Here is a 25,295-nt window from a genome sequence, read left to right as displayed (position 1 = left end):
ACAGCCGGCAACTTGACCAAATGCGGAATCCACCTATCACGAACAGTGCCAGCCCCAACGGTAATCCAAACAATCCGCAAGACGTCAACACCTACCTATTAAGAGCGTCGATTACGGGATTGCAAGTCGTCGATCGAATCGAGAACTACACGGGAGGAATCGATTACGACATGTTCATTGACGCGATTCAGTTTGTAGCACAACAACATCAGTGGTCTAGAGCGGTTACTCTGCAGGTGATAGAAACAAAGCTGCGTGGTCGTGCTAAAGAGTACTATTTGGCACTAAAGTTGTCGGAACGTCCTCAGACTGTGGAAGGATTCCGAACGTGGATGAAAAGCCTTTTCAGCAAGCCACACAGCCGCGAAGAAGCGAGAAGGGAATTAGCTCGGTGCATTCGACAGTCAGACGAGACACTAGGAGCGTACGTACATCGGTTGAAAGTCATTTCTAATCGAGTATTCCCGGAAGATGTATTAACAACAGCGCAAACGTTTCATAGAGACCGGATGATTGTCGAACAATTTTTACAAGGCATCGACCTGAGGCTAGCCAACAAAATACTAAGCACAGGTGATTACTACAGAATCGAAGAAGCCATAGCGATAGCCGAGGACTACGAAGCAGTGATCGGAAGACAAATGGAAGAAAATTGCTATGAAGCAGTTAGAAGTTCCATTAGAGCAGTTCAGGCGGAAGACGCCAATGCAAGTGGAACCGGAAGAACAAGAAACAATGGAAACACGACACGGCCACGTAGACCAGCCCCAGGAAAAGAAGCCCCAACGCCGTTCAACCAGAGATATCCGAAAATGCAGGGACGTTGTTGGAACTGTCTCGGAGTTGGACATGTGGCGAGAGGTTGTAATAGTCCGACGGAGAGGCCAATTTGTTACCATTGCGTCTCGATAGGCAGGCACAGTACCAAGGAGTGCTCTTTAAACTCCAGAGAGGCCTCGGAACTGCGTTGCAATTAGCCGAAACAAGTTTAAATTCTGTCATTCTGAAGATTAATTCGGCCATGTACATCAAACTAAAAACCAACAACCACCCAACAACTTGGCTTTTGGACAGTGGCGCATCCGTGTCGCTGGTCAAACTTAGTATTATAAAACGTTTGTCACTCCCTGTGTCGCACAAGAACACAGTGTTTCTCACCGACATCTCGGGAAACAAGTTAGAAAATCATGGAGAAGCTCACATAACTTTCGATCTAGGGAATAAGGCAATTTCGCATTCGTTTGTCATTTGCGGCGAAGAATTAAAGTATGAAGCCGACGGACTCATTGGGTTAGATTTTTTGGACGAGTTCAAACCGCGGATCGATTTTGGGAAGAAACGCTTTTGGATATGTGGACTTGAGTTGCCGCTACAAGGGGATAGTTCGGTCCCACACGGTGCTGTTGGTAGCAACCCCAGCAGTCAAGCAGGTAAGCCTGGGAGGCACATCCGTATGAATTTGGAAAACAATAGACCGGACGATTCTGATGACTACCCGGAAAACCGTCACGAAAATCTTCCAAGTGCTGCCGAACCGAGAGATTCGGCCGGTTTCAAAGTTCGCGAGGGCTCGAAGAATAGCTTAAAGCACCCGAACCTGCTCAGCACAAGAGAAGACATAGAAATACCAGGATTTCACGGCTGCGATTGCAGGATTCCTGTCAACACCCGGGTTCCTGCAGGAACTGTAATCTGCGAGCCAGTCCCCCATCTCAACCCCAATATTTGCATCGCACGCAGCATAGCGACTGTGCCACAACCAACCACCGATCAATCAGTCAGAACAATAGTCATCAGAATCTTGAATATAAACCCAACACCTCTGATCATCAAACGACACACGCCAATTTTAACCGTGACCTCTGTGAGGGAGCCGGATGTTGAGGGGTCGTCTAGCACTGGACATTGCGGTTCCAGAGACGCCCATCAGGTCGATAGGGTAGGCCTGAAGTTTTTCTCCAGCCGCAAGTACGGGCCAAGTTAGATTCAGTTCTGAGAGATTGTCCGGAAATCTTCAGGACATTTGGGAGACCGATGATGGCAAGGAGCCTAGTAAAGCATCGTATCTATACAGGAGATGCCCAACCGATCGCGAAGCCGCCGTACCGAGTCCTGTTCGTCCGCAAGCGAGCGATGCACGATCGCATCGAGAGAATGCTCGAAGACAGCCAAACGCAGCGATTTGTAATGCCCAGTAATTTAGTAGAAGCAATTTGCATGTTGTTTTGCATGAAGTTTAGCTAATCCAACAGTCCCATCCATAGTCCCGAGGTTTAAATGAAGAAAAGACACATGGTCTAGAGTACCAAGAGTCAACCACAGTCTCGTGCAGAAAAAGCTAATCTTAGTATGTTTCAGATAAGTATCGATAGCTAGGCTACAAGTACCGGAAGTGAGGAGAAATATGCTAGGAATTTCAGTCCCAGGAACACCCGCACGGAAATTGTGTCAATTATGCGACTCGTAGAGTCAATGCCAAACAGACAGGAATTACCAGGAGACACACTCGTAGCCAAGGCCCAGTCAGAGATGAACCATGGACCAGTAGGAGCCGAATATGATGTCGTACACGAGTGAACTAATGGAGTCAGGAAGCGCGCTCAGAAGCGAGAAAGAGGACGATGAGATCAACCACCGGTTGTCGTGGAATCGGAAAAGCCACGGTCACAATGAGAGTCACCAGCGACAAGGAAAAATTGATCAGGTCAGCATATCAGTATGATAACGCCAGATATTTCCTTGTGTGTATTGTTGCAGGTGATCAACTCATCAACAGCAGACCTAGCAGGCCGGACTCCACCGTTTCATCACCAACCAACCCGTCCCAGATGGATGTTTCAACGCGGAACACCGAGGTTTTCTCGAGAACGACTTGTAATTCCTGATGTTCGAGACTCGAGTATGAATGTGTCGATTATTATCAAAGCAATGGTTGCCGATAATGATCATTGTAAATAACGCCGAAATAGGTACTGGATTGTAGACCTAACGAAAGTTCCGAATGCTCCTGTAATTTTTGGAAGTCTGTCAACCTGGCGACGGATGTAATTATGTAAGAGGGAACGCCTCAATTTATTTAGGTAATGGGAAAAAAATTGATTCGTTTTAAGGAGGGGGTATTGTAACAAGTGCATTTGTACGAGTGCACGTGCAACCTCAAAAAGGTCATTGTCGCGAGCTGATTTGTCTCGGCTGTTCATCATGGGTCGAAATTCTTGTTAACGACCCCTTAAAAATCACTTCTTCCAAACCTTCCCAGAAAATCCCAACAAATAGATCCATATACTTCCTTTGTCCCATCTAGCTATATCCTGTCCTCTCTGCATGTGGCACTGGACCCTCGGGTTAACTTTATAGTACCACATGTCCGATCTTTTCCGAGGGAGTCGTTAAAAAAGTAAATTGAGTTTCAAGCGTGCCTAGCCCTTTTGTCGAATTTCAAGAAACGGCACAGTTTTATAGCGACCATGATGGATGGGGACAGAGGCAGAGAAGGGCTTTGTTTGAGAGATCCCGTTATCGAAATGGCGTGATGCGATTCCTCACTTTGTAAATAACTGTGTACAGATGTTTTGAGAAAACAAAAGGTTGGAAATTCGGATGGATGACGGACATAGATCTAGCCTACCACAGGTGGAATAAAGTTTGCAGTTCCACCTGTGAGAAACAGCCGAGTCATAAGTAAAAGAACGTTTGATGGGTTCGAGATCTATGTCTGGCTATCCTAGTTAAGTCGCGAGCCAGTGGCCACTCCAAAAAGCTGTTCGATAGAGTTATTTTATAATGTAAATGATATTGTCAGGGACTTTTGATAAGAATATGTAAATCGACGGCGATTTGAGCGGTTTGCTGGTATAGACGAGAGAGAACGAGAAAGCACTTCTTTCCAACACAGGGGGTTTCTTCATCCCATTGGTTTTTCTTTGTTAGCCCCTTGACGTCGGGTGGAGTCTCCACTCTTGGCGAAATTATAAAAAGAGTAGTTTGGTCAATTTTTGTCAGTTCTCTGGTCGGGATTTTGTAGTGTGCACCTCGTTCCTTCTCGTCGCGTTCTTTGTTTTAAATTTTGCTTCAAAGTGTCTTAGTATTCATTTTTGGTTCAGTGTTAAATTTTCATTTGCTTTATTTTCTAAATTTGTGGAAGTCACCGTGAGCGGTGATCCACTTGTTCCTTTTGGTTTTTGTGTAAATTTTTGATTCATTTATTAGTGTGTGTAAATAAATAAGGGTGACCGATTTTCAACTACGTTTGACTTTCTTTTTGCGGACTTTGCGGTCGACCCTTGCGTCTAAAATAATAGTGCATTGAAACAGCGGTACTAGTGAGTGACTCCGTGCCCTCGAGCAGCGAAAAGGGAAGTTTCGAAAGGTAAGAGAATTCCCATTTTTCTGTGATGTGTGATTAACACTTCTCAGGTAGAAGACCAGATTAAAACACGCTACCCGATTAAAGATAAGTTAATTTTTCAAAATATTATTTTTTTATATAACTCACGCCCCAGCCTAGTTAGGCTGGTTACACTACCCTACAAACAACTAAACCTGAATAAGAAAAGAGTAAAATCAACACACGCCCACACCTTAACCCGTGTACACAAAACGTTTTGAATGACGTTGGAATCCGAAATAAATGTGACTGGAATTAGGTAAAGGGCTGTATGTGGTTACGATATCAATCAATGAGAGACCCTCCTCAATTGCATTCAAAGAGCCCTTACGCTGTGGTTAACCAATGTAACAAGTCAGATTACACAAATTAAAAGTAACCCTTGTTCTCATGATGAATGATACCCATTTAATATTCAACTTGCACGCATTGGCGACACCGTCCGACAAAATTGCCTATTTAATTAATAATTAATTGCCGAGCTTTGCTCTTGGACAGGAAAGAGTATTGTGATTGAAACGATAGGGCTTTATGCTTTCTGGGAGTTCGGAGGGATATTGGAAACGAATTCGGCGAATGTATGCCCGTTAAAACAGAATGGCTAAACGGGAGGTTACATTTTTGTTTACGGTGGGGGAAATATCAAGAATATACTCGACTATTATTTGTTGTTTTAATGTAGTAATAATGCAATACATTGTGAAAATTAGTGTGCAGTGGTTGTTTAATATATTCCGTTTTATAAAACTCAACATACAAACAATTTATTGCCATGTAATGGTGCTTTATGAGAGCTGAACTTAATTAGTTTATGTTGTGCCTTTTGTTATATTATGTAATTAGTTTTATGTGGCAGTTGATACTATATTAGCATAATAAAATGGAATATGGGTGTGTGCCTGCTTTCGATTTTTTTTAATTATATGTTGTGAAAATATTTACACGGCATTCATCTAAGTAGGCACTGATTTTTTCCGCCCTTTTCAGACCAAATGACTATATCTTGGTTATTGTTAATAATGTTGTATTTATTTGCATATTAGGTTATTAATTTTTTGATTTTTTTAACAGAAACAAAAAGTTACATTTACTTGAACTTACCTGATACTCTATTTTTTAAATTAATATTGAGAATTGTTTATAATAATACAAAAAAGTTGAATTTTATTCAGCTATGCAAACACCCTCGCATTCTTGCTTTCATATTCTAGAACATATTTCGTAGTATTTCTTCATTTATTTTGAAACTTCAACTAGTAATTTTCATAAAATAAAAAACTGTGTAACATGTTGACAAGATCATAAATCTCTAATCAAAATTGACTGGAGAAATCAGAATGTCTCTCTTGGAAACTTTAAAATACTGCAAGACTACTTAATTATATATAATATAATATACCTAAGTATATTTCTAGACATCTTAGAAAGTTAAAAAATTTTACAAATGAGTTCCTCGTTATTTCGGTGCTTTACAATACTAATTCAATAAAAAACTTTTAAAGAGAGCTATGTATTAAACGTTTAAACGGTGAATATCTAGGTTCAATAACAAAGTTCTATTTAAATTCTCGAACGTTGGGGAAACGCTGCTTCCCTTGCGTTTATCGAATACACGCCCCTTAAGCTATGGTAACTTACATATTAAATTATCTCAGATATAAACAAATATTTGTTGATTCAGTATTGCACTAACCATTAATAAGAGGTACTTATTATTTTACTCGCTGTATGTATATCAAAAGTGTCACAACATAAAACTAATTTCGGCTCCAGCGTGGAAATACCTACATTTAAATATCTTTTGTGTTGTATATACAACTTGAGTCAATAAGCGTGCTCCTCGATATCTCATTACTTATTAACTACACTGTTCTACTATGAAAGAGCTTCGTAAATAAATGTTGCGGATTTTTATTATTTTGATTTCATTTAACAAGAATATACCAAAGAAAATCATTCCACCTTTTTTTCGCAAAACTATGATTCAGCAAGTGATGAGCATGGGAATTACTCCACCAACTATTTTAATGTTGAACCCGCGCGAAAGTAAATCGCTGTGCGATATGTGTACTATCACACGCGTAGGTTAGAGCCAAATTTCGTGACATCTTGATTATGTGAAATTGTCAACTTTCGATAGTAGTCGTGAGAAAAAACATCAGATATTTAACGTAACCTAAAATGGACCCCAACAATGCTCCCTGACTACTGTTGAAACATAAGTAAACTGCAAGTGATTCTTAGAAGTTGTTGTGAGATTCAGCTAATGCTTTTTACTTTATTCCTATAGACGGAATTGTTTTCGAAGCTATCTTGTTTCAAAATGTTTTATTTCATTTAGAATGACGGGTTTGTATACATATTCAGTTTGATCATTATATTTTTTCAATGCATCGCACAAAGTTTCATTTGATTTTTTTACAAGCCTTTAGCATTCAAAATTTTTTATTCTGATATTCTAATAAAATTCATCAAAAGTTGCACATAAAACATTGGTTTGCTCCCGAAACAAACAATATACAGTCAACTCTTCCTGACTTGCACTAAATTTCTAAATTATTTTAAAAGACGTGCTTTCAGTTTTGTTGAATACTAGTTGAACCAAGTGTTCCACTTATGTAACCCTTTGTGTAATTTGAACAATTCTACACAAAACAATTGCGAATAAAAGCTGGAAATAGATATCTGATTAATGGATTTCTCCATGGAATAATAAATTTCAATTCAACGGACGATTTTTCAAACATTAATCACTCTTATCTAGCACAGTACTTGCTAGATAAGAGTAATTTTAGCAGGTGACTTGTTGTTCTAAGAAAATAAAAGCTGATTGGGCGGAGCTAGTACTTGCGAAATTGAAAACTTCGAATGTTGAAAAATCTAAAAACTGAAAAATCTAGTAGTACTCGCTACGATAAGATTGATTTTGGCAAATGATCTACTCTCTAAGAAAACAAAGCCCGGGCGGGGCGGACAAATGACCTACTCTTCTAAGAAAAAGTATTAGCCCCGCCCACCCACCTTTTATTTTCTTAGAATAGGTCATCTGCCAAAATCAATTTTATTTTGTCAAGTATGAGTCTGATTTTTTCAAATGACATATCCTCTAAGCAAATAAGGGTGGGTGGGTGGGGCTAGTGCTTGTCAAGATAAGACTGATTTTGGTAGATGACGGATCTTCTAAGAAAATAGAAGGTGGGTGGGCGGGGCTAATAATTGTCAAGATGAGACTGATTTTGGTAAATGACATATCCTCTAAGAAAATAAGGGTGGGTGGCGGGCCTAGTACTTGCCAAATAAGGTACCCTCTAAGAAAATAAAAGGCGGGTGGGCCGGGCTAATATTTGCTAAAATAAGACTCATTTTGGCAAATGACCTACTCTTCTAAGAAAAGATACTAGTCCCGCCCACCCACTATTTATTTTCTTAGAATACGTCATCTGCCAAAACCAATCTTATCTTGTCAAGTATGAGACTGCTTTTTGTAAATGACATATCCTCTAAGAAAATAAGGGTGGGTGGGCGGGGTTCTGGTATTTGTCAAGATAAGACTGATTTTGGCAGATGACCCACTCTTCTAAGAAAATAAAGAGTGGGTGGGCGGGGCTAGTACTTGTCAAGATGAGACTGATTTTGGTGAATGACATATCCTCTAAGAAAATAAGGGAGGGTGGGCGGGGCTAGTACTTGCTGGATAAGATTGATTTTGGCGTATGACTTATTGTTCTAAGAAAATAAAGGCTGGGTGGACTGAGCTAGTACTTGCCCAATAACCTACCCTGTAAGAAAATAAAAGGCGGGCAGGCCGGGCTAGTATTTGCCAAAATAAGACTCAATTTGGCAAATGACCTACTCTTCTAAGAAAAAGTACTAGCCCCGCCCACCCACCCCTTATTTTCTTAGAATAAGTCATCTGACAAAATCAATCTTATCTTGTCAAGTATGAGTCTGATTGTTGCAAATGACATTCTCTAAGAAAAAAAGGGTGGGTGGTACTTTCTAGATAAGATTGATTTTGGCAGATGACTTATTGTTCTAAAAAACAAAGGCTGGGTGGGCGGCGCTAGTACTTGCTAAAAATAAAAAAATTAAAAGTTCAAAAATCGACAAATTGAAAAATCGGTTATCTTTTTCTCTACTTATTTTTTTATAATTTCGAAGAAAACCTTGAATAATATTTACTGAAATTTTCACTCAACCTGAAGGAATATTTACCGTTTTTGAAATAACGTTGTTCTAGAATATTAGAGTAAGATAATAAGTATTAACAAGTATCCTAAACGGGAGGTTGCAATAATTATACATTATACATGTTTCATAAATTTAAGAACAAAATCTTTCGCTTTGTAAAAAAACACTAAACAAGGTACAGTTTTTCGTTTCGTGTCATCCGAGTGTTAAAAAACAATCGGTGTAAAAAATTTCGAGAGTACTTTTTTCACCCCCATAGGATTAACTAACGCATGTTAAGCATTTTTCTTGTGTGGTTACCCTCAACTTAAAATATATAGACAAACGGAGCATCAGGATCTCTTCTGCATCTAACAATTAGGATTTTTTTAATTCCCAAGCATAAGCTATGCAAGTATTGTATTCGAGGCCACTGGGTGCTGGCTACTTTTATATTTTCTGGCTGTCATGGCCCATAGTTTACGAAAAAATAGGTCTCCTATTTCCGTCTATCTGTTTGTTAGACAAATAATCTCAGAAACTACTGGACCTATTTTTTCCAAACTTTATATGTGTCTTATGAATATCATGTAGATGGTAAAACGTTAACCAAATTCGGTTTAATCATCCCTACCAACAATGTGATGGCGTCACCTCAAAATTGTACATAGCAAATAGGTTTTTGGTTGTATAAAATAAAACAGTCCTACACATGTAGTTTATGATTCTATGTTGAGTTTAACCGAAACGTCCTGATTTTTTTGGAAAAAAAATTGAAAACATTTTACAGGTATTTTAAAGTTATCATAAGCATTGTTAATTGGTAATCAAAATGTATGTGCTTATTCCCTTTAAATTTTGTCAAATAAATGCTATCTTAAATATACAAAACGTGATATGTCTATTCTTGTGATTTATCATTGCATTTAAATTTTTTAAAATTTGTTTACTTATACAGGGTGACTCAAAAAATAATGAATGATTCAATTCATTTTATTGATTACATCAGGAACTGCAACACCGAATGCTTTGAAATCTTGCGGACGTTTTGAAGTTATTGTGAGCATTATAAATTTTTATCCAGGTATATCTATCTATCCCCTCCAAAAATTGATGACACATCTCAAAATTTTGCCGAATAAATCCTCTCGAAAATGTGCAAAATTGTCTATACTTGTGATTTATCACTGTATTAATATTTTTTAGAACTGCTTATACAATGTGACTCAAAAAATTTAGGAATATGTTAATTTATTTTACTGATTAAGTCAGGAATAGCTCACCCCATTTTTCCGAAAATTTGGGAATACAATAATACTGATATTTTTATTCTTATACTGCAATCCAAACTAATATTCATGTTCTTTAAAAAATGATGATGTCATCACGAAATTTTGTAAAAGAAAAAACTCATTTGAAACAACGCTTAGCATGCTCCTTCACATTTCTTTATTATTGCATACATGTCTTTAACTTATAAGGCTTCTCATAAAAAATAAGGTTGTAAAATCAAATGTTGTAATGTTTCGAAAAATTTGCATATGATTTATTGTATTTTAGGGGCGAGGAAAGTTCTGTAGAAATAACCTACGGTCAACTTTTTTAGTAACATTTTTATTTACTACCCGACCGTAAACTAAGAAACATTATATTAGGACTACTCTCATGTTTCTTCGACGTTTCATGACCACAAAACTACGAAAAAATCGGTCTGCCGTTTCCGTCTGTCCGTCTACCGTCTGCTGCCTTTCCTCCGCCTGTCTCGATTTTTATAAGGCAGATAATCTTCTAAACTAACCGAACAATTGCTGTCTAATTTTATGTATATGTTAGGAATATCGTGCAGATGGTAAAACATTAACCAAAATTTGGCTAATTAATCTCACTAATAATTTCATAATTTCTCCTCAAGTTTTCCCTGTAAACGCCATTTAGGTTATTAAATAAGATACTCTTATACTCGTGGTTTATGAATCCGCCTTGATTTTTTACCCTTTACCCTTATACTAATAGGTATAACAGTACTGTGCGGAAAACTCGGTGGTCGTGCCGTAAAAATGTTGGAATGCTGACGCGAATGTGGCAGGCTTGATTGATTCATGGGTCATCATTGTATGAATAAAAAAGTATTATCATAATAACACCTACTTATCCAAAATAATATTCAGAACGTGTTTCTCCATTTTAGCTTGATTAATTATGCATTTTATCATCGCATTCATTTCATTTTTTAATTTTTTGAAGAAGCTGTATTTGTTCGAATTAACTTTAAGGGCGACGCAAATTCTGCTTAAGACCAAGTTTTTTTACATATTTTATTAATAACTCAAATACTATAAATTGTAAGCGAAATTTGAGTAGTTTTTAACATAAAGACGCATTTTTTGCTTATGTGATGGGATGTTACAAAAATAAGCATAATTAGATTCGTGATTCTGAGAATTTGGTCAACTTCAATTTTTTTATAAATGTAAAAAAGGTGGAGGTGCCGGGATAATAAACATAAAAAATTAATTTCCTTCAAGATTCGATCAGAGGTTTTATATTATAGAAACACTTATATTTTCCTTTAAATTTATTGTGTTCGGAAAAAAAATAGCAACACAATTAGGTTTGTTCTATGAAAATTAAATTAATGTCATTCGGACCGATTTCATGAAAGAGAAATCTTTTGTGTAAAAACATATTTTTCACCGTCAGGTGACACGGTATAATGAAAGTAGACAGATTCGTGATTCTGAGAAAATTTCTGTTAAGAATGGCTGATTTTAGGACCGATTTGACCAACGTTAATTGTTTGTAATACATCACTTTTTTTATTAATATTTGGATATATCATGTATTCATGTATCAGTAATTACAAAAAATATGAATCTGATAAACCATAAGTGTAGACATAATATCTTTTACCTTTTTGATCAGATATGTCCAGAAAAATTCTCAAATAGCGCCATAAAATTTTTGAAGAAATAAAATTCTGGTTAGTAATTTCCCGAAGATTTCAGAGCAGTTGGTGTGGTAATTTCTGGGTTAAGTTCTAAAATTTTACAAGATCTTATTTTTTTTTTTTTTGGAGATCATTTGCCTAAGAAAATCAACAAGAGATGACAAATGACAAAGGGAAACAGGAGAACTACGTTTTCAATTCTGGGGGTTTTGAAAGTTCGAGAAAATATGAAATTAGCCATTTGCCAAATGGACCTTATTACAATACTTCCCTAGCTTACAGATGAGTAGAACAAATCTTAAAAACTCGTTATAAAAAGGTTTATACTTCAGTGCTGACACTCCAAAGCCTCTATGGCAACACCTTTAACAAAATAACACGAACCGACCTGAGATTTACGAAACTAATTATACAATAAGAAAATTATTCATAAGAAATGAAAGAAAAATAGGTTTCTCGAACATAGCATACCAAACAAATTTTCGACGTCAAGAAGTACTTTCACGAAGGAATTAAAAAAAAACACCTGTACAAAGTCAAAAATGCATCTATTTCTATTATTTACATTTTTTGTTAATTTCTCACTTTAATAATGTTGATGTGAATATCTTAGCTCCGAGGTAACTAGATCCGAGTATTGTAGATCTCATATTAACGCTTTTGAGTGTGTAGGTATTGTTTAAAATTCTGAATACTGGACACATCGGTGCCAGACTGGTTTCTGAAATACCTATACCAATTTATATCAATGTATTTATTTATACCCAAATTTTGCAAAGCTAGTAACAACGATTAAAATAATTATACGTCCATAGAATTATTATATTTTATATTATTTTATTTTATTTGAAACTATTATTATAAACACGATGAAAAAATATACTTGTAAATAATAATTAACAAGTGTGAAAACTCTTGTACATATTTCAACCTAACAATTGATCTACAGCAGAGAAAGTGTTCTTGGTCAGTCGAAAATATTGTTGTAAGTGTCATGAGTGTAGTATATATTCAAATTTCAAAGCAAAAAAAAATTTCAGTTTCAGTTTTTTCAGTTCAGCTGAACACACTTTCGTAGGTTCCATAAATTGTTGAATTACAAACTAAAAATATATAGTATATAATTTCTCAGAAACATTCGTCTCTTCTCTCTATAATGAATTTGATGGACAAATAAGGCTTATATGTTTTAATGCAGGTTTGCGTTCAGTTCCATTATTATTATTTTAACATAACAAGTTTTTATGTCTTATCAAAATTAACTCAAATCGATTTTTTAATGTAAATAAAATAGAAACTAATAATAATTATTATTGAAAATTGCTTAAATTTTAATTAATTAGTTAAGCAAACCGACAGTTTTCATTAAACATTAAAGGGTAATCATCAGATATCAAAATTTCGTTATGTAAATACGTTATATCAACAAAAACCTTTAACATTTTTCTCATATTTAAATTAGTAAATTGAAGTTTTAATCATATATGAACTGAGGGATTTTTTTATACTTAATGGAAACATCATTATTAAATCTGCATCTACATATTTGAACATCCCACGACTTATCCTTTTCGTTTCTTAAGCTTTTATCTTGGATTTTTAACAATCAAATTTAAAGTTACCACCTCAACAGTTCTATTTTTCGGTCCGCCAGCACTCGCATCTCTCAGTTGCATTTCGCGCTTAAAACCTCAAAAGCATCCTATTGATCAACTTTATGACTCGAAAACTCAAACAAATCGTAATGAATAGGACTGCCAAATCTTCACGGAATTACACAAAAAGAAAAATTTAAACTAAATAAACAAATACCCGATCAGCTCAGTCCAACTCTTATCACCCACCACGCGCATGCCCAAAACTTCTCAGGGCTTTGAAGCTTCGGTATCTGCAGTCGTTCCGCGAAGCTCGTGCTGAAGCCACGCTCGGAGCGCGACTGAAAGCTTACGAGAGCTTTCCGGGTAAAGCCGCAGCAGGAATCTCAGTGCGTCTTGGCGAAATTTTTCAAAGACGTAAAACCAGTGATTCGCTAACCACAATGTGACGTGAAACTTGGTGTCAGAATTAAATTCGTAATAGTAAAAATTTATTAAATTTATTAAGTTTGTTTGCGAACTTAACTAATAAGTGTGCTTCGAGTTAAATTAGTGTGATTGTTCGCTAACTGAAATCCAGTTGTACTGATGTAAATAGAGTTAATTACTGTCGATGTACAATTAGGAGACTGACAATGGCGACACTTCGAATCGTGATGCTCTTCTGCTTTGTCGCTTTTCTTTCCCTGGGGCAGAGCATGATAGGCGTTTCTCAGAAAGAAGGTCAGTTAACTTGTCTTGTTTCAGTCGGAAGCGCCGCGACGAGTGTGACACTTCAATATTTGGAGATTGTCGAGACTGTTTGTGCTTTTTTGCGGTTTTGCGTGTATTCAGGCGCTATAGAAGAGGAAAATCGATGTGATTAAAAATTTAAGAATGAATAGAATGTTACAGTTAATGCAACTGCAAATTTTATTCGAACGGATGTTAAATGTTACTAGGTCAAAGAGAAAAATTTTTTGGTTGTAATAAATAGAGCACTTTTATGAAAGAAATTTGGTAAAAATGATCTTTTACAACTTGGCTAAATATTTTTATTTTCACATTAAAATAATGATGTCAAAATTTAAAAGGACGGTTGCTGATAACGTTTTCATGCTTTAATTAAATATCCGTTTTTTTTTTTTGTGAAGCATGGAACAATAATTTTTTTAATATTTAAATTATTTGTGTATTATAAGAATGAAAATTTATTTTATTAATATTTAATTATCGGTTGAAATTTAAAAAATCTACTTTAGAATGTTTCATTTGAAGTGTTACTTTCTTTCACATTCTGTAATTGTACTGGCTTATGTTGCATCATATTACATACTAAAATCAAAATGTTTGATTGTTTTCTGTATAATATTTTGTTTTCGAGACTTATACAATATTTTAACAAAATTAAAAATTATGTTTTTGCATTATACAAAAATTCAATTATATTAATTTAGATTGAAAATGTTTTAATTATTATCTATGAAAAAATTGTAACAAAAATGTTGCTAAGTACTTAATGAAATACAATGGCTTTTTTAAAAATCTAAATGATAAAAGAAATAAAATAATACTGAGTGTTAATTCTTTTACAAAAAAAAAATAATATTACGTACATAATTTAAAATATTTGGACTAAGTTTTAAAAATTTGTACTAACAAAAAGTGACTGATGGTTAAGATCTGTAATTAATATGGATTCTTTCACTACCGTATTCATACGAGTATAATAAATTAAACGATTTGTTTTTTGCATTAAATAACAATTACACTATGAATTTAATTTGAAATTCATAATTTTAAACTATCTGACATGAACTTATGGAAAACACGCGAAAAAATATTTATACTAAGTGCGCTTTGAAATAATTATGACAAAATTTAAGCTCACAAAGGAATGGCATTTACTATTTTCTAAATATTTTTAAAAATTTTCAAAATCTTGCCAAATAATTTACTTCATTGCAAAGTGGAAGCAATACGAACAACTTTGGTTAATATAAATTTAGAAAAAATATAAGATTTACACACTTTCAAACATTTTTATATCTCTTTCCTGGAGCGATATCTAGATCGATAAATTGGACCATTTTTACAAATATCAAAATTTGTATTTTATTATTATTTTGTATATGCAGATTTGTCTACAATCTGATGACGATTTTACTTATCGTATTATTCCAAAAACTACCAAGTGGATTATTTTGAAACGTTAATTGATTGAGATTGTCATGCAACTGCTAAAATATTAAACGATATTAGGATATAACTATTTAGCCATCCTATATTAGGAAAGCCTCGATATCTGATACTGGATAGAGATTAATATATATTAATCTAAAAAATTGCTATACTGTTTTTTTTTTCTCCATTGATGAATTTGCATTATACTTATTTATTTAGCTCTTTTGGTGCAAACATATTAAATATTCAATAAATTAGCTTTTAACAATTAACAAGTACAGATATTAAAAAAAAATTATTTAGTATAATGTAAGAAATAAATCTTTTAATATTTAAAAACATCTTCAGCTTCAAACAGAGTTAAAAGGATTCTGGACACAAGCCCACTAGAAGAAATTAAGTATTTGGGAGAAATCTGCCAACCTTGCAGGCCACGTATTTGTACCACCATGACCTGGTCCAATGGTTTTGAAACAGAGGGTCTTGATATTTTCGGACTTTCGTGGTGAAATGCGTAGAACAACCATCTTGTTTGCACCAAATTGTATTTTGAGCACTTCCACTAGTAATACAAATTTTTCTTCCAATAAATTTCGATTCAATTCAGTTGGTGTAAAAAATAGTCTAATAATACGGTAACAAATATGTTGACAGTACTTCTATACTGGATACGGTCTCATAAGATCAATGTTGACTTTTGGTTCTCCAGTGTTGATAATTTTGTATGGTGACGTTACGACTTGATGAAAATTTACTTTGATCTGTAAATGAAATACCTACGAGCAACAAAATTTTTAACAATTTCACCAATTTCCATCCTCTTGCCTTTTTCATTTTCTTTTAATGCATGTTTTACTTTTGTAACACAGATTTTGATTCATTAGCCCATTTTCAGGGCAGCGAAGACTGAGACCTTGAAACCACAATTAAATCATAACAAAAGAGATTTTCATTCCACCCGATCTCGCTATTCATGTAGATAAGCATATTCGAGAGATATGAAGTTCCAAAGTCAAAAAAAAATCACTAATGAGAACCTGTTGACCTAAAATTCAATAACTTGTTAACCTAGCATTCTTCTTGCTGATTTCAATTAATTTGTTTTTATGTCATTCTGGTAATGATATTTTGAACCACGTTTAACACAGTATTGTGTATTGGCCTACTTCATTATTTAAAACCTGAGTAAAACATTCCTGCTGTGTATTCTGATAGATATTTTCTGCTCCGCTATTGCTTAATTAAGAACTGAAATATATTCGAAAGTAACTAGTTTTAGAAACCACGCATAATACTTAACTAAGAAAGTCTTTAAAATTATCATATAACTGATTTGTTTTTATTTTGCGTCAAGGGCATTAGCTAAAAAGAATAATGTAATAGGGACATTTCGGGAAATGTCAAACGTCATGCTTTCTTGACTTTTCAAAGCAATTTCCGTCTGCTCCTCTAATGGAAATTTATTAGAAAAATAACCTTCAAAGCTTCAGACGGATGGACTTAAATGCATAATCCGTTCCAGCGAGTATTTAACTTCGCCACATTTTTTTACCCACTCTTTTACCACAAATTCTGTTGTTGTGAAATAGTCACGCAATCGCTGTTTCACTGTTGAATGCAAATAGAAAAAATATTTTAAATCATTATTGGCCCTGCTGAAATATGAAAGAGCTACAAACTCTGGAACTGAATTTTTCCCATGAATTTTCATTAGTTTCGACATGATGCAGACAATTGTTCTAATTTTTTGATAAACTTTTCTCATTTCTTCCGCTTTATCGGCGAATGCGTCCTTACTGAATTTTAGATTAATACGGTTTCGTCGAATGTGTGATTCCGCTTTCGCTTCATATAAATTCTTCTGGGCTGAATGCGCAATTTTATGGCGGCAAACATAAAACAGTGGGTTTATAGAATTTAACAAGCTCTTTTGTAGCAGTGTTTTTGCAATTATTTGATATTAACTATTTCTACTAATCGACTTTTTGCGTACGAATGTTAAATTGTGAATTATTTTTAAACACGAAAAATAAAACTTCATCGTTATTACTTTATTTGTTTGGAAATTTTAGTTTCAGGTGGGAGTGGTAACCCGCATTGTCCATTACAACAACACTTTTGCTGCGTTATTACTCCATCATTGCTACGCGCTTATTCGCTTTTTTACAACAAAATCCAGTCCATAATGTTGTGTTCCAACAGTTAAAAAAATCATTATTTTCATGGAGATTTTGCGCGTTTCAACAAAATTCGAAAACGCAGAAATATTTCCAGTGTTTCTCGAGTTTTGACTGTAGTACTGTTCAAATGACACCCTTTTCTCCCTTTTCTGAATAGAATATATTTGCCCTAAACGGAATATACCATGACTTTATCTTGTTTCCTTCTTGGAGTAGGTGTTTCTATTGAAGCTAGATATTGCAATTTTTTGTCTTCAGAATGTAGAGAACATGATCATAAACACAAGTTAATGAAACACTGAACGTTAACCGTCTGGTCCGATTTACAGATTTTTTGATTTTCAATAATTTTTTCCCTGTTTTGAAATGCACTTGTTGCATCCTAAACGATTTTAAAAACAATGCTATGTTTTATCAATTCCCCAATATCACGCCAAACTATAGACCCCAAAAATTGAAAATTTTGCAATAAAGCCCCGATTTATTTACCAGCGATTAGATTGCGAGCGATTGCCGGGTTAATGGTATCGTAATTTAGATGGCGGTCGGTTCGAAACTTTATCAGAGATCGCGTATATAAAGTTTGAATTTTTGCCGCCATGCAATTTGCGCATTTAGGGTAGAGTGCGTGCTAGAATTTAAAACTAGCGACAATCTGAAACATTTTTCTGGTGCGTGTGATTAAAGAGCTTTATCGGCTCATCACGATTAGGTCGTACTTAGTGTTATTCGAATAGATAGTTGGACCGTGGAGAATAACACTATGTAACCCTGCGTTAATTTGTGGTCTGCGAGTTATGCTAATGAAGGTTAAAGGCTAAGTCCGAACAGCTCATTATATATGTCGGACTTTCATAACTTGGGACATTCAAAACTGAGCAAACACAGCTTGGAGAAGAATAACACCGAAAGATTCTCCTGAAATTACCAAATCAAAGCTACCCTCCAGCAGTTTAGATTAAATATCCACTCGTTTAATTGAATTTAATCTGATTAGCTCAACAAGAGAAAAGCCATTGAATAATTAAACCAAATATTGGAAGCTTCAGTTAATTATCAGACTTCGCTGGATTTCATGATCTTTTCAGGCAGTTGTTTTCATAACTGCAAGGAAAAGTTTGAAATGTTTATGTTCGAAACGTCGTTAACAACAACTGGGTCAAAAATACACAAACACATTTCCGAATGCCACGAATATGCCATTGAATTGATTATTATTGCGAATGTAATTACGTTACAGCCATTTAATGGTACGATTGACCGCTGGACGTGTTAATTAGTTTATGCTGTGCATTGTCTTTGATGTGTGTTTGAGGTAATTGTATATACTGTTGGAGAACCAATACTGAGAATTTTGTTTACCCAATGGTATTATGTGCAATTTAGGTCGCATTAGCGAAAATCGAATTTAATTGCCATTAATTTGTACAATATTATTTACGTAATAACAATACGTATTCTGTGAGTTTTTGTCATATTTTATATAGAAATGGCTAAATTATTCCGGATCCATTCTGGCAACGTATTTGATTAAGTTTTGTTTTATGTCTTGTCAAAGACAATGGTTTAACGAAAACTTTAGTTGTCTTCCATCTGGGTGACAAGTTTCTTATTGTAATTAAATTTTCTGAGTCAGTTTTTGAATACATAATTAAGTATTTCAAGTGAGTGTGTTAATAAGAAGCTTCCGTAATACATTGTTGTTAATTAGAGAGTGTGGTTTTCATTAGATGTAATAAGTGCAATGAAAGTGATTTATGGGTAGTTTGACCCAACACAATTGCTAGTTTTGTGCAGTAATGAAAATGGGTTGTTTGGACAAAGTCAAGCTGGATGTCTGCGATTAAGTTTTAATATTTTGAGTCCTTCAAATCTCGTTTATGTCTTTAGATACGTACTCTTACAAACTGTACTTTATATTTTCGCAATAAGTATTAGAAAACAAAAAAACTCCAATAATCTGAATTTGGATTTGTATTTATAAAAGAGGATCTTATCTCAGCAATTTGTATCAATCGGTGAGAGTATGTTTTTCCATGTTTCGAGATAGATAGTTTGGTACATGTGTACTAAACATTTTTCAGCTTATAACAGGACTGAAAATTTTTAAAAACAAAATGTTCTTTACTGTAATCTGTAATCATATATTTATATGACTATAGAAGCCCTTCCGAAATGTAATTTGATGAAGACGAAATCGTTTTTATGCTACTATTCTGTACATATGTGATGCTTCTAAATATTTTCAGTATCTTACAATAAGTTAGTGTGTGGTTTAAACATTGAAGAATATTGTTCTTCAGGAAGATCTAGGAACAAATTTAAAGCAGTAATGAGTATTTTTCTTCTGATCTGAAGTTCACTCTCTGGTGAAAGAGTGCACAGATCTAGAAATAAAGTTCCTCACATCACGATAAACAGCACTGCTATGTTATATCAAATTGTTTCACTATAAATTAATAAAATTCTAGTTATCAATTTTTTTCGAATGCATTGAACTCCGCCATTACTATTCTGTATTCTGGTGTTTTCTAAACATTATAGACAAATTGAGGAGTATTTTTCAAAATTTAGTAAATAAGTGTTAATTGAGGAAGAGCAGGGGTTCTGTAATATCTAGAGCCATGCGGTCGAAATTTAAACCAGGGATGTTGCGAATATTCGCATCCGCATCCGCAAATGCGGAGCTTCCGCATTGATTTGGACATCCGCATCCGCATCCGCATCCGCAATAATCAATGCGGAACTCATGCGGATGCGGATGTAAATGTGGTGCAAGTCGCGACAAGAAAGAAATTAGTTGGAGCCGACGAGTGACGCATAGCGTGCACTCGTGATGCATTGACCAATAGGAAGATAAGAATTCTACTTTCGGTGTTCCGTTTCGCACATCAGAACGTGTTTAGTCGGGGTTGCGCGAATTGTGAACGTTTTGTTTTTGTGTTATTGGACAAGTGAATCTACAATGGCACCAACGATGCAAAGTGAGATTTGGACTTATTTTAAACCAGATGATGATCGAAATAAAGCTCAGTGTATAATATGTAATAAAACATATTCTCGCAAGGGTCGTACCACTTCGTCTTTGAAAAATCATCTGATTAATCGTACCGAATTAAAAATTTTATCTGGAATAGCACGTAGATTTTTATCGCCTCCACCAGCTAGTGTTCCCAGTGAACAGTTATTTAGTAGTGCAGGATTAATTTATGAACCTCTGAGAAATAGACTCGAATCTGAAAAGGCCGCAATATTACTTTTTATTAAATATAATTCAACAATTTTTAAATTTTCGTACTAAAAATTTGTTTATTAAATAAAAATATTAAAAAGGCCCATTTTTTTAACTGATTTCTGTACATATACTAAGGGCCGGTTTATAGAACAGCGAGTTAAATATTTAATCCTCGATTAGTTTAACAGAGAATTAAAATGTGGAATATGAGCCCGTGATTGGTTAAAATATGCGCGTTGCCTCGCAACGGACCTCAGTTAAAAGTTAATCGCGAATTAACTTTAACTTCGCTTTCTATAAATCGGGTCTTAGTTTCTTAAAAAAAAACTTGAGATCCGCATCCGCATCCGCATCCGCGGATGTGAGCTCCCAAAAATCCGCATCCGCATCCGCATCCGCGGATGTTGAAAAATCTGCATCCGCAACATCCCTGATTTAAACGCTGCGAATTGACCCCCACTCCGGCAGGCCAGAGGCTTGCAACCGACGTTATGTATCGCGAAGAAAATTACGCGAAAAATAATGTTAACGGCATGTCAGTTGATGATTTTAAAATCCATATTCACGAAATAAGGGTAAAATGAATACATTGGATATTACTAATATCCAATGTATTCATTTTTATAAATTTTATTATCAACTATTTTGAAAATGGCTGTTTCTTTGATAATAATATTAGTAATAACTCTATAGTTCAAAATGAAACATAAACTTATTATGTTAGTTAATATAATTAAAGAAAAAATTGACATAAAATTATTTAGGCAGAACTTCTCTCGCCCATGATGCACATTTGAACATACAGTTTCTTCGAAAGATAAAAAAGATAATTATGCGAAATTTATTTATTTGTTATGATAATTTCTATAAGTCGAAACGAAAATATATGTGGACTGTCAAATTACAGGTACTATGAGGGACATGGAATTCTGGGCAGTCTGTTCTTGTCATTTCAAAAAATGTCAATGTAAATGCACCTTTAGCGTCAATATGATTGATATTTTTGAAAAAAACTGCCAAATTAACTTTGAATTATATTAATTTGTTCAACATGCCAGCTGTATCAATTTTTAACAAATCTCCAGCAGTAGCCCTTATTCAAAGCGGGATGTCACAGCGATAAGTCACCGTGACTTTGGCGATTCCAAAAAGCACGGTGAATTTGATCCTGCAGAAATGGAGACGAGAGCAGACTGTGGAACGTCGTACAGGCTCAGGGAGCATCTCGTTTCTACACTTGACGAAGACGAAGCTTAGCTTCATATGATCAGAGAAAGCCCTTGTACTAGTGCTGCTGAAGCAACTATAATTAGCAATTTTCCGGGCAATGTCAAAACTCCTCGTCGTCGTTTGAGGACAGCTGGCATTTGCAACTACGAGAATCATTGAAAGCACACAGTGCTGCACGTTAATATAATTGAAACAAATTTAATAAAACTTCGACTGTCAAAATGACCAATATGCCAAACATTAAAAGCGTGGTTATGAGTAGCTAAGGTCTAGTTTAGAAATTTTGACAATTGTATGACACCCCTGCCCAGTTTTCCATGTCCCCGATGGTAAAGAAGCATATTATGCAGTGGCGTAAATAACACCCTCTCACCTCCTAGCCCAGGAAAGGAGTAGTTCGCATAGGCAATAACAATATCAAATATGTTCAATGCAGATATCCAGCGGGGATACATCTATTATCAGTACATGCTTAATATACTTGTTTATCTTTATACGCTGGAAAACTGCGACCTTATTATATTATTAATTAAACTACAATGGAACACACATTCTGAATATTATTTTGATTAAGTAGCCACTATTATGATCATTCTTATTTTATTACTATTAAATGTAGACGGGCTTAATATTACTGTACGTTCTTGATTTGATCAATAAATAAGTATGGATAATACTAGTTAGAATGTAGAAGAAACACGATTAGGATGGGATTCCAATCCTCTTTGGCAGATCAGGTCACGAGGTATTCAATGCATAAACGAAATTCCGGCTACATTAAACACGTGGAAAATATTGCATAAAAAAAAATGTTTGTAAAGTAACTGCCATAAAAATCACGGGTAGTTCACGAACCACTAGTGCAGGAATATATTATTTTATAAAATTTGGATAAACTTTATTACGCAAAATAACGGGAGACGCCATACAACTATTGGTGGGGGTACATATGTATTCCTAACATACTTAACATCAATCGGTCCCGTAGTTTTGACGATTATCTGCCTAATACAAATCGACATCGACGGCATACTTAAATGAAATTGAACCTATCAAAGTTCTTACTATTTATTGATTGCTTAAAACTTTTTTCAATCTATATTAATAAAAATGAATCGCCGAAATGTATGTACGCCCATAACTTCAGAACGACTGCACCGAATTGGACGATTCTTTTTTTTAGGTGTACCTTATTGTCAGGACAAGGTTTATATGTAAGAAAATTTATAAAAAATAAGACGGCTAAAAGATAAAAAAAATTTTAAAATTTTGAATGGGAATCGCCTCTTCGAATGAATTTGAATAGTTGGCGTTCCTGACGGACCTGTCGCCTGACTGACGTGTCATACAAAACTATTTCTTCCGTGTGATTGTGAAAAAAGTATTATTGCATTTCAAATCGTTCTTTGTTTTTTCGTAAGAAAAAAACGTCGTTTATTTTAAGAAAAGTCTTAGTTAAAGTGAATTTAGTTACACATTGCGAAAGTGTCTTATTAATTTTGATCTGCCATTCTATTTACCTATGTTCACTTTGTTCGTTTCGACAAAACTTCAAACTTATCGTTATTCCAGGATTTAATTTGAAGTTTTCAATATTTTAAAATTCTCAAGACAAAATTTACAGATTTGATTGACTGTGAAAATAATTCTGTGTCGTTTTATGAAGTTCATTACAATGCCGAGAAGACGACAAGCTGACATAAGTCCACGAAGTCAATCAAATGTGCGACGAACTACCTAAGGTGCAAATCGCGATGATTTATTTCAAGGGTAATTCGGATACGGAAGTTGATCAGCGTTGTGCTCATAATCAACATCATAATCAAACATTGAAGCGAGACATTGGACGGTATGAATAAAACTAGAAGTAGATACTCATATTCGAAGTACGAAGTACCTACTTCATTATTACTCTTATATACCTGAGCATCTACCCGATGTACTGTGTATCTACTTGCAAACATTGTATCTCCCCGGACACAAATTGAACATTTACGCGTTTTGTGAGCATTTAATCTAAAAATGAGCATCGGCGTGGCAAATGACTATTTGTCCTTATAAATGATAAATTAAATGTAATATATTTTTTTTTCCTTAAGAATATAGAGTTAACAAAGTTAGTTGAGTTACAAAAGTCTCTTTTGCTCCACGTTGGCCACCAACGAGCGATTTTCATGATTTTTGTGAAACTTTGCTGGTTTTGAATTTGAATTTTCTGTCCTCGATAATTGATGCTCAGCAAGAACCACGGGAAGGTCTGGAGCAGATCTCGCTAGGAAAGGAGAGGGCTAGGAATTGTTAATGAGGGATAGAACGTTATACAGTACAATACAACGGAAATACAATACAGGTACCTACAATCTAGCTACAATACAGAATACACTACAGATACAGATACAATTCAGATACAATACAAATGCAAAGTTAGTACCCAATACACCACCGGAAGAAATTGCACGAAAAATTGAGAATGTTGCAAAATGAAAACCCAAGCAAGCACACCAATGGAACTCGGGACGAAATCTATTGGTCGCAGCGCTCACACGCCCAAGGGAGAACGCAGCCGCATAAATCCAAGGTCGTCTTACCTCATTCTCAAAGAACGATGCAACCCAGCGTCTAAGGGCCAAAAGAACCCCCCCAGGCCAAAGTGTCTGACGACATGGAGAATTCAAACCCGGAACCAAAGAATGCACTGTTGCAAAATTAAAACCCAAGCAAATGCACCGTAAAAACAAAGCATTTGCACCACTGGAGCTAAATTGGCAAGACCCAAGTTAAGTTAGTAACACATACAATATACAGTACAAAATGCTTCAATTACAAAAGTTACAATATACAAATTTCTCCACGTTTGCCAACAAAGAGCGATGACCTGCTCGCTCGTTGCTGTTGCCCAGCAAGAACCAAACAATACGAGGAGGTCTGGAGTGCGTCTTGCCATTAAAAGAGAGGACTAGGGTTTGATAGCATGGGTGAAGGACACCGTATTTTGTAAATTTGGACGCCGTAGTTTAAAAATGATGCATACGGTATTTTGTGAATTATGAACGCTGCACTTTGTATATTCCAAAGCCGTACTTTATCAGTCCTGAATGCATGTTATTAACAACATATTTAAAAAAAAATCGGGCATTTTTGGAAAAATATCCACTTTCCATCGTGTTCACAGCACGTAACACAAACATTTCGCTAATATTTATTAACAATAAATTAGAAATTCGCGAACACGTGCTACTTTTAAGCCAAAACGGAGATCCAGTGTTGCTGCTACCAGACCGGAATCAAAACTAAACACAGAGGATGGAAAAATTGACCTTTTATCAGGTAGCTCACGTGACAGTGACGTCATCGTACGTCACGATGAGATTGCAAAAATTATTTTTCA

The 25,295-nt window shown here is 35.1% G+C and overlaps 2 protein-coding genes across 5 annotated transcripts in view; both read left to right on the top strand.

The window, feature by feature from the left end:
• The first annotated feature begins 1,013 nt into the window (after positions 1-1,013).
• Positions 1,014-25,295, top strand: part of LOC135134349 (uncharacterized) — a 129,774-nt gene continuing 105,492 nt past the window's right edge. The window contains exon 1 of the mRNA XM_064062998.1: positions 1,014-2,969. Coding sequence (XP_063919068.1) covers positions 1,022-1,984 — 963 coding nt within the window. The 5' untranslated portion in view covers positions 1,014-1,021 and the 3' untranslated portion in view covers positions 1,985-2,969. The remainder of the gene's footprint in view (positions 2,970-25,295) is intronic.
• The window catches only part of LOC135134348 (hemicentin-1), a 718,216-nt gene continuing 706,333 nt past the window's right edge, over positions 13,413-25,295 (top strand). For all 4 annotated transcript variants that reach the window (XM_064062996.1, XM_064062995.1, XM_064062994.1 and 1 more), the window contains exon 1: positions 13,413-13,822. In XM_064062996.1, coding sequence (XP_063919066.1) covers positions 13,735-13,822 — 88 coding nt within the window. In that variant the 5' untranslated portion in view covers positions 13,413-13,734. The remainder of the gene's footprint in view (positions 13,823-25,295) is intronic.

This window comes from Zophobas morio, unplaced genomic scaffold (genome assembly GCF_036711695.1).
Source record: "Zophobas morio isolate AGI-343-1 ecotype UQ-CSIRO unplaced genomic scaffold, CSIRO_AGI_Zmor_V1 ptg000023l, whole genome shotgun sequence".
Classification (NCBI taxonomy): Eukaryota; Metazoa; Arthropoda; class Insecta; order Coleoptera; family Tenebrionidae; genus Zophobas; species Zophobas morio.
This window is presented reverse-complemented; position numbering and strand designations above follow the sequence as displayed.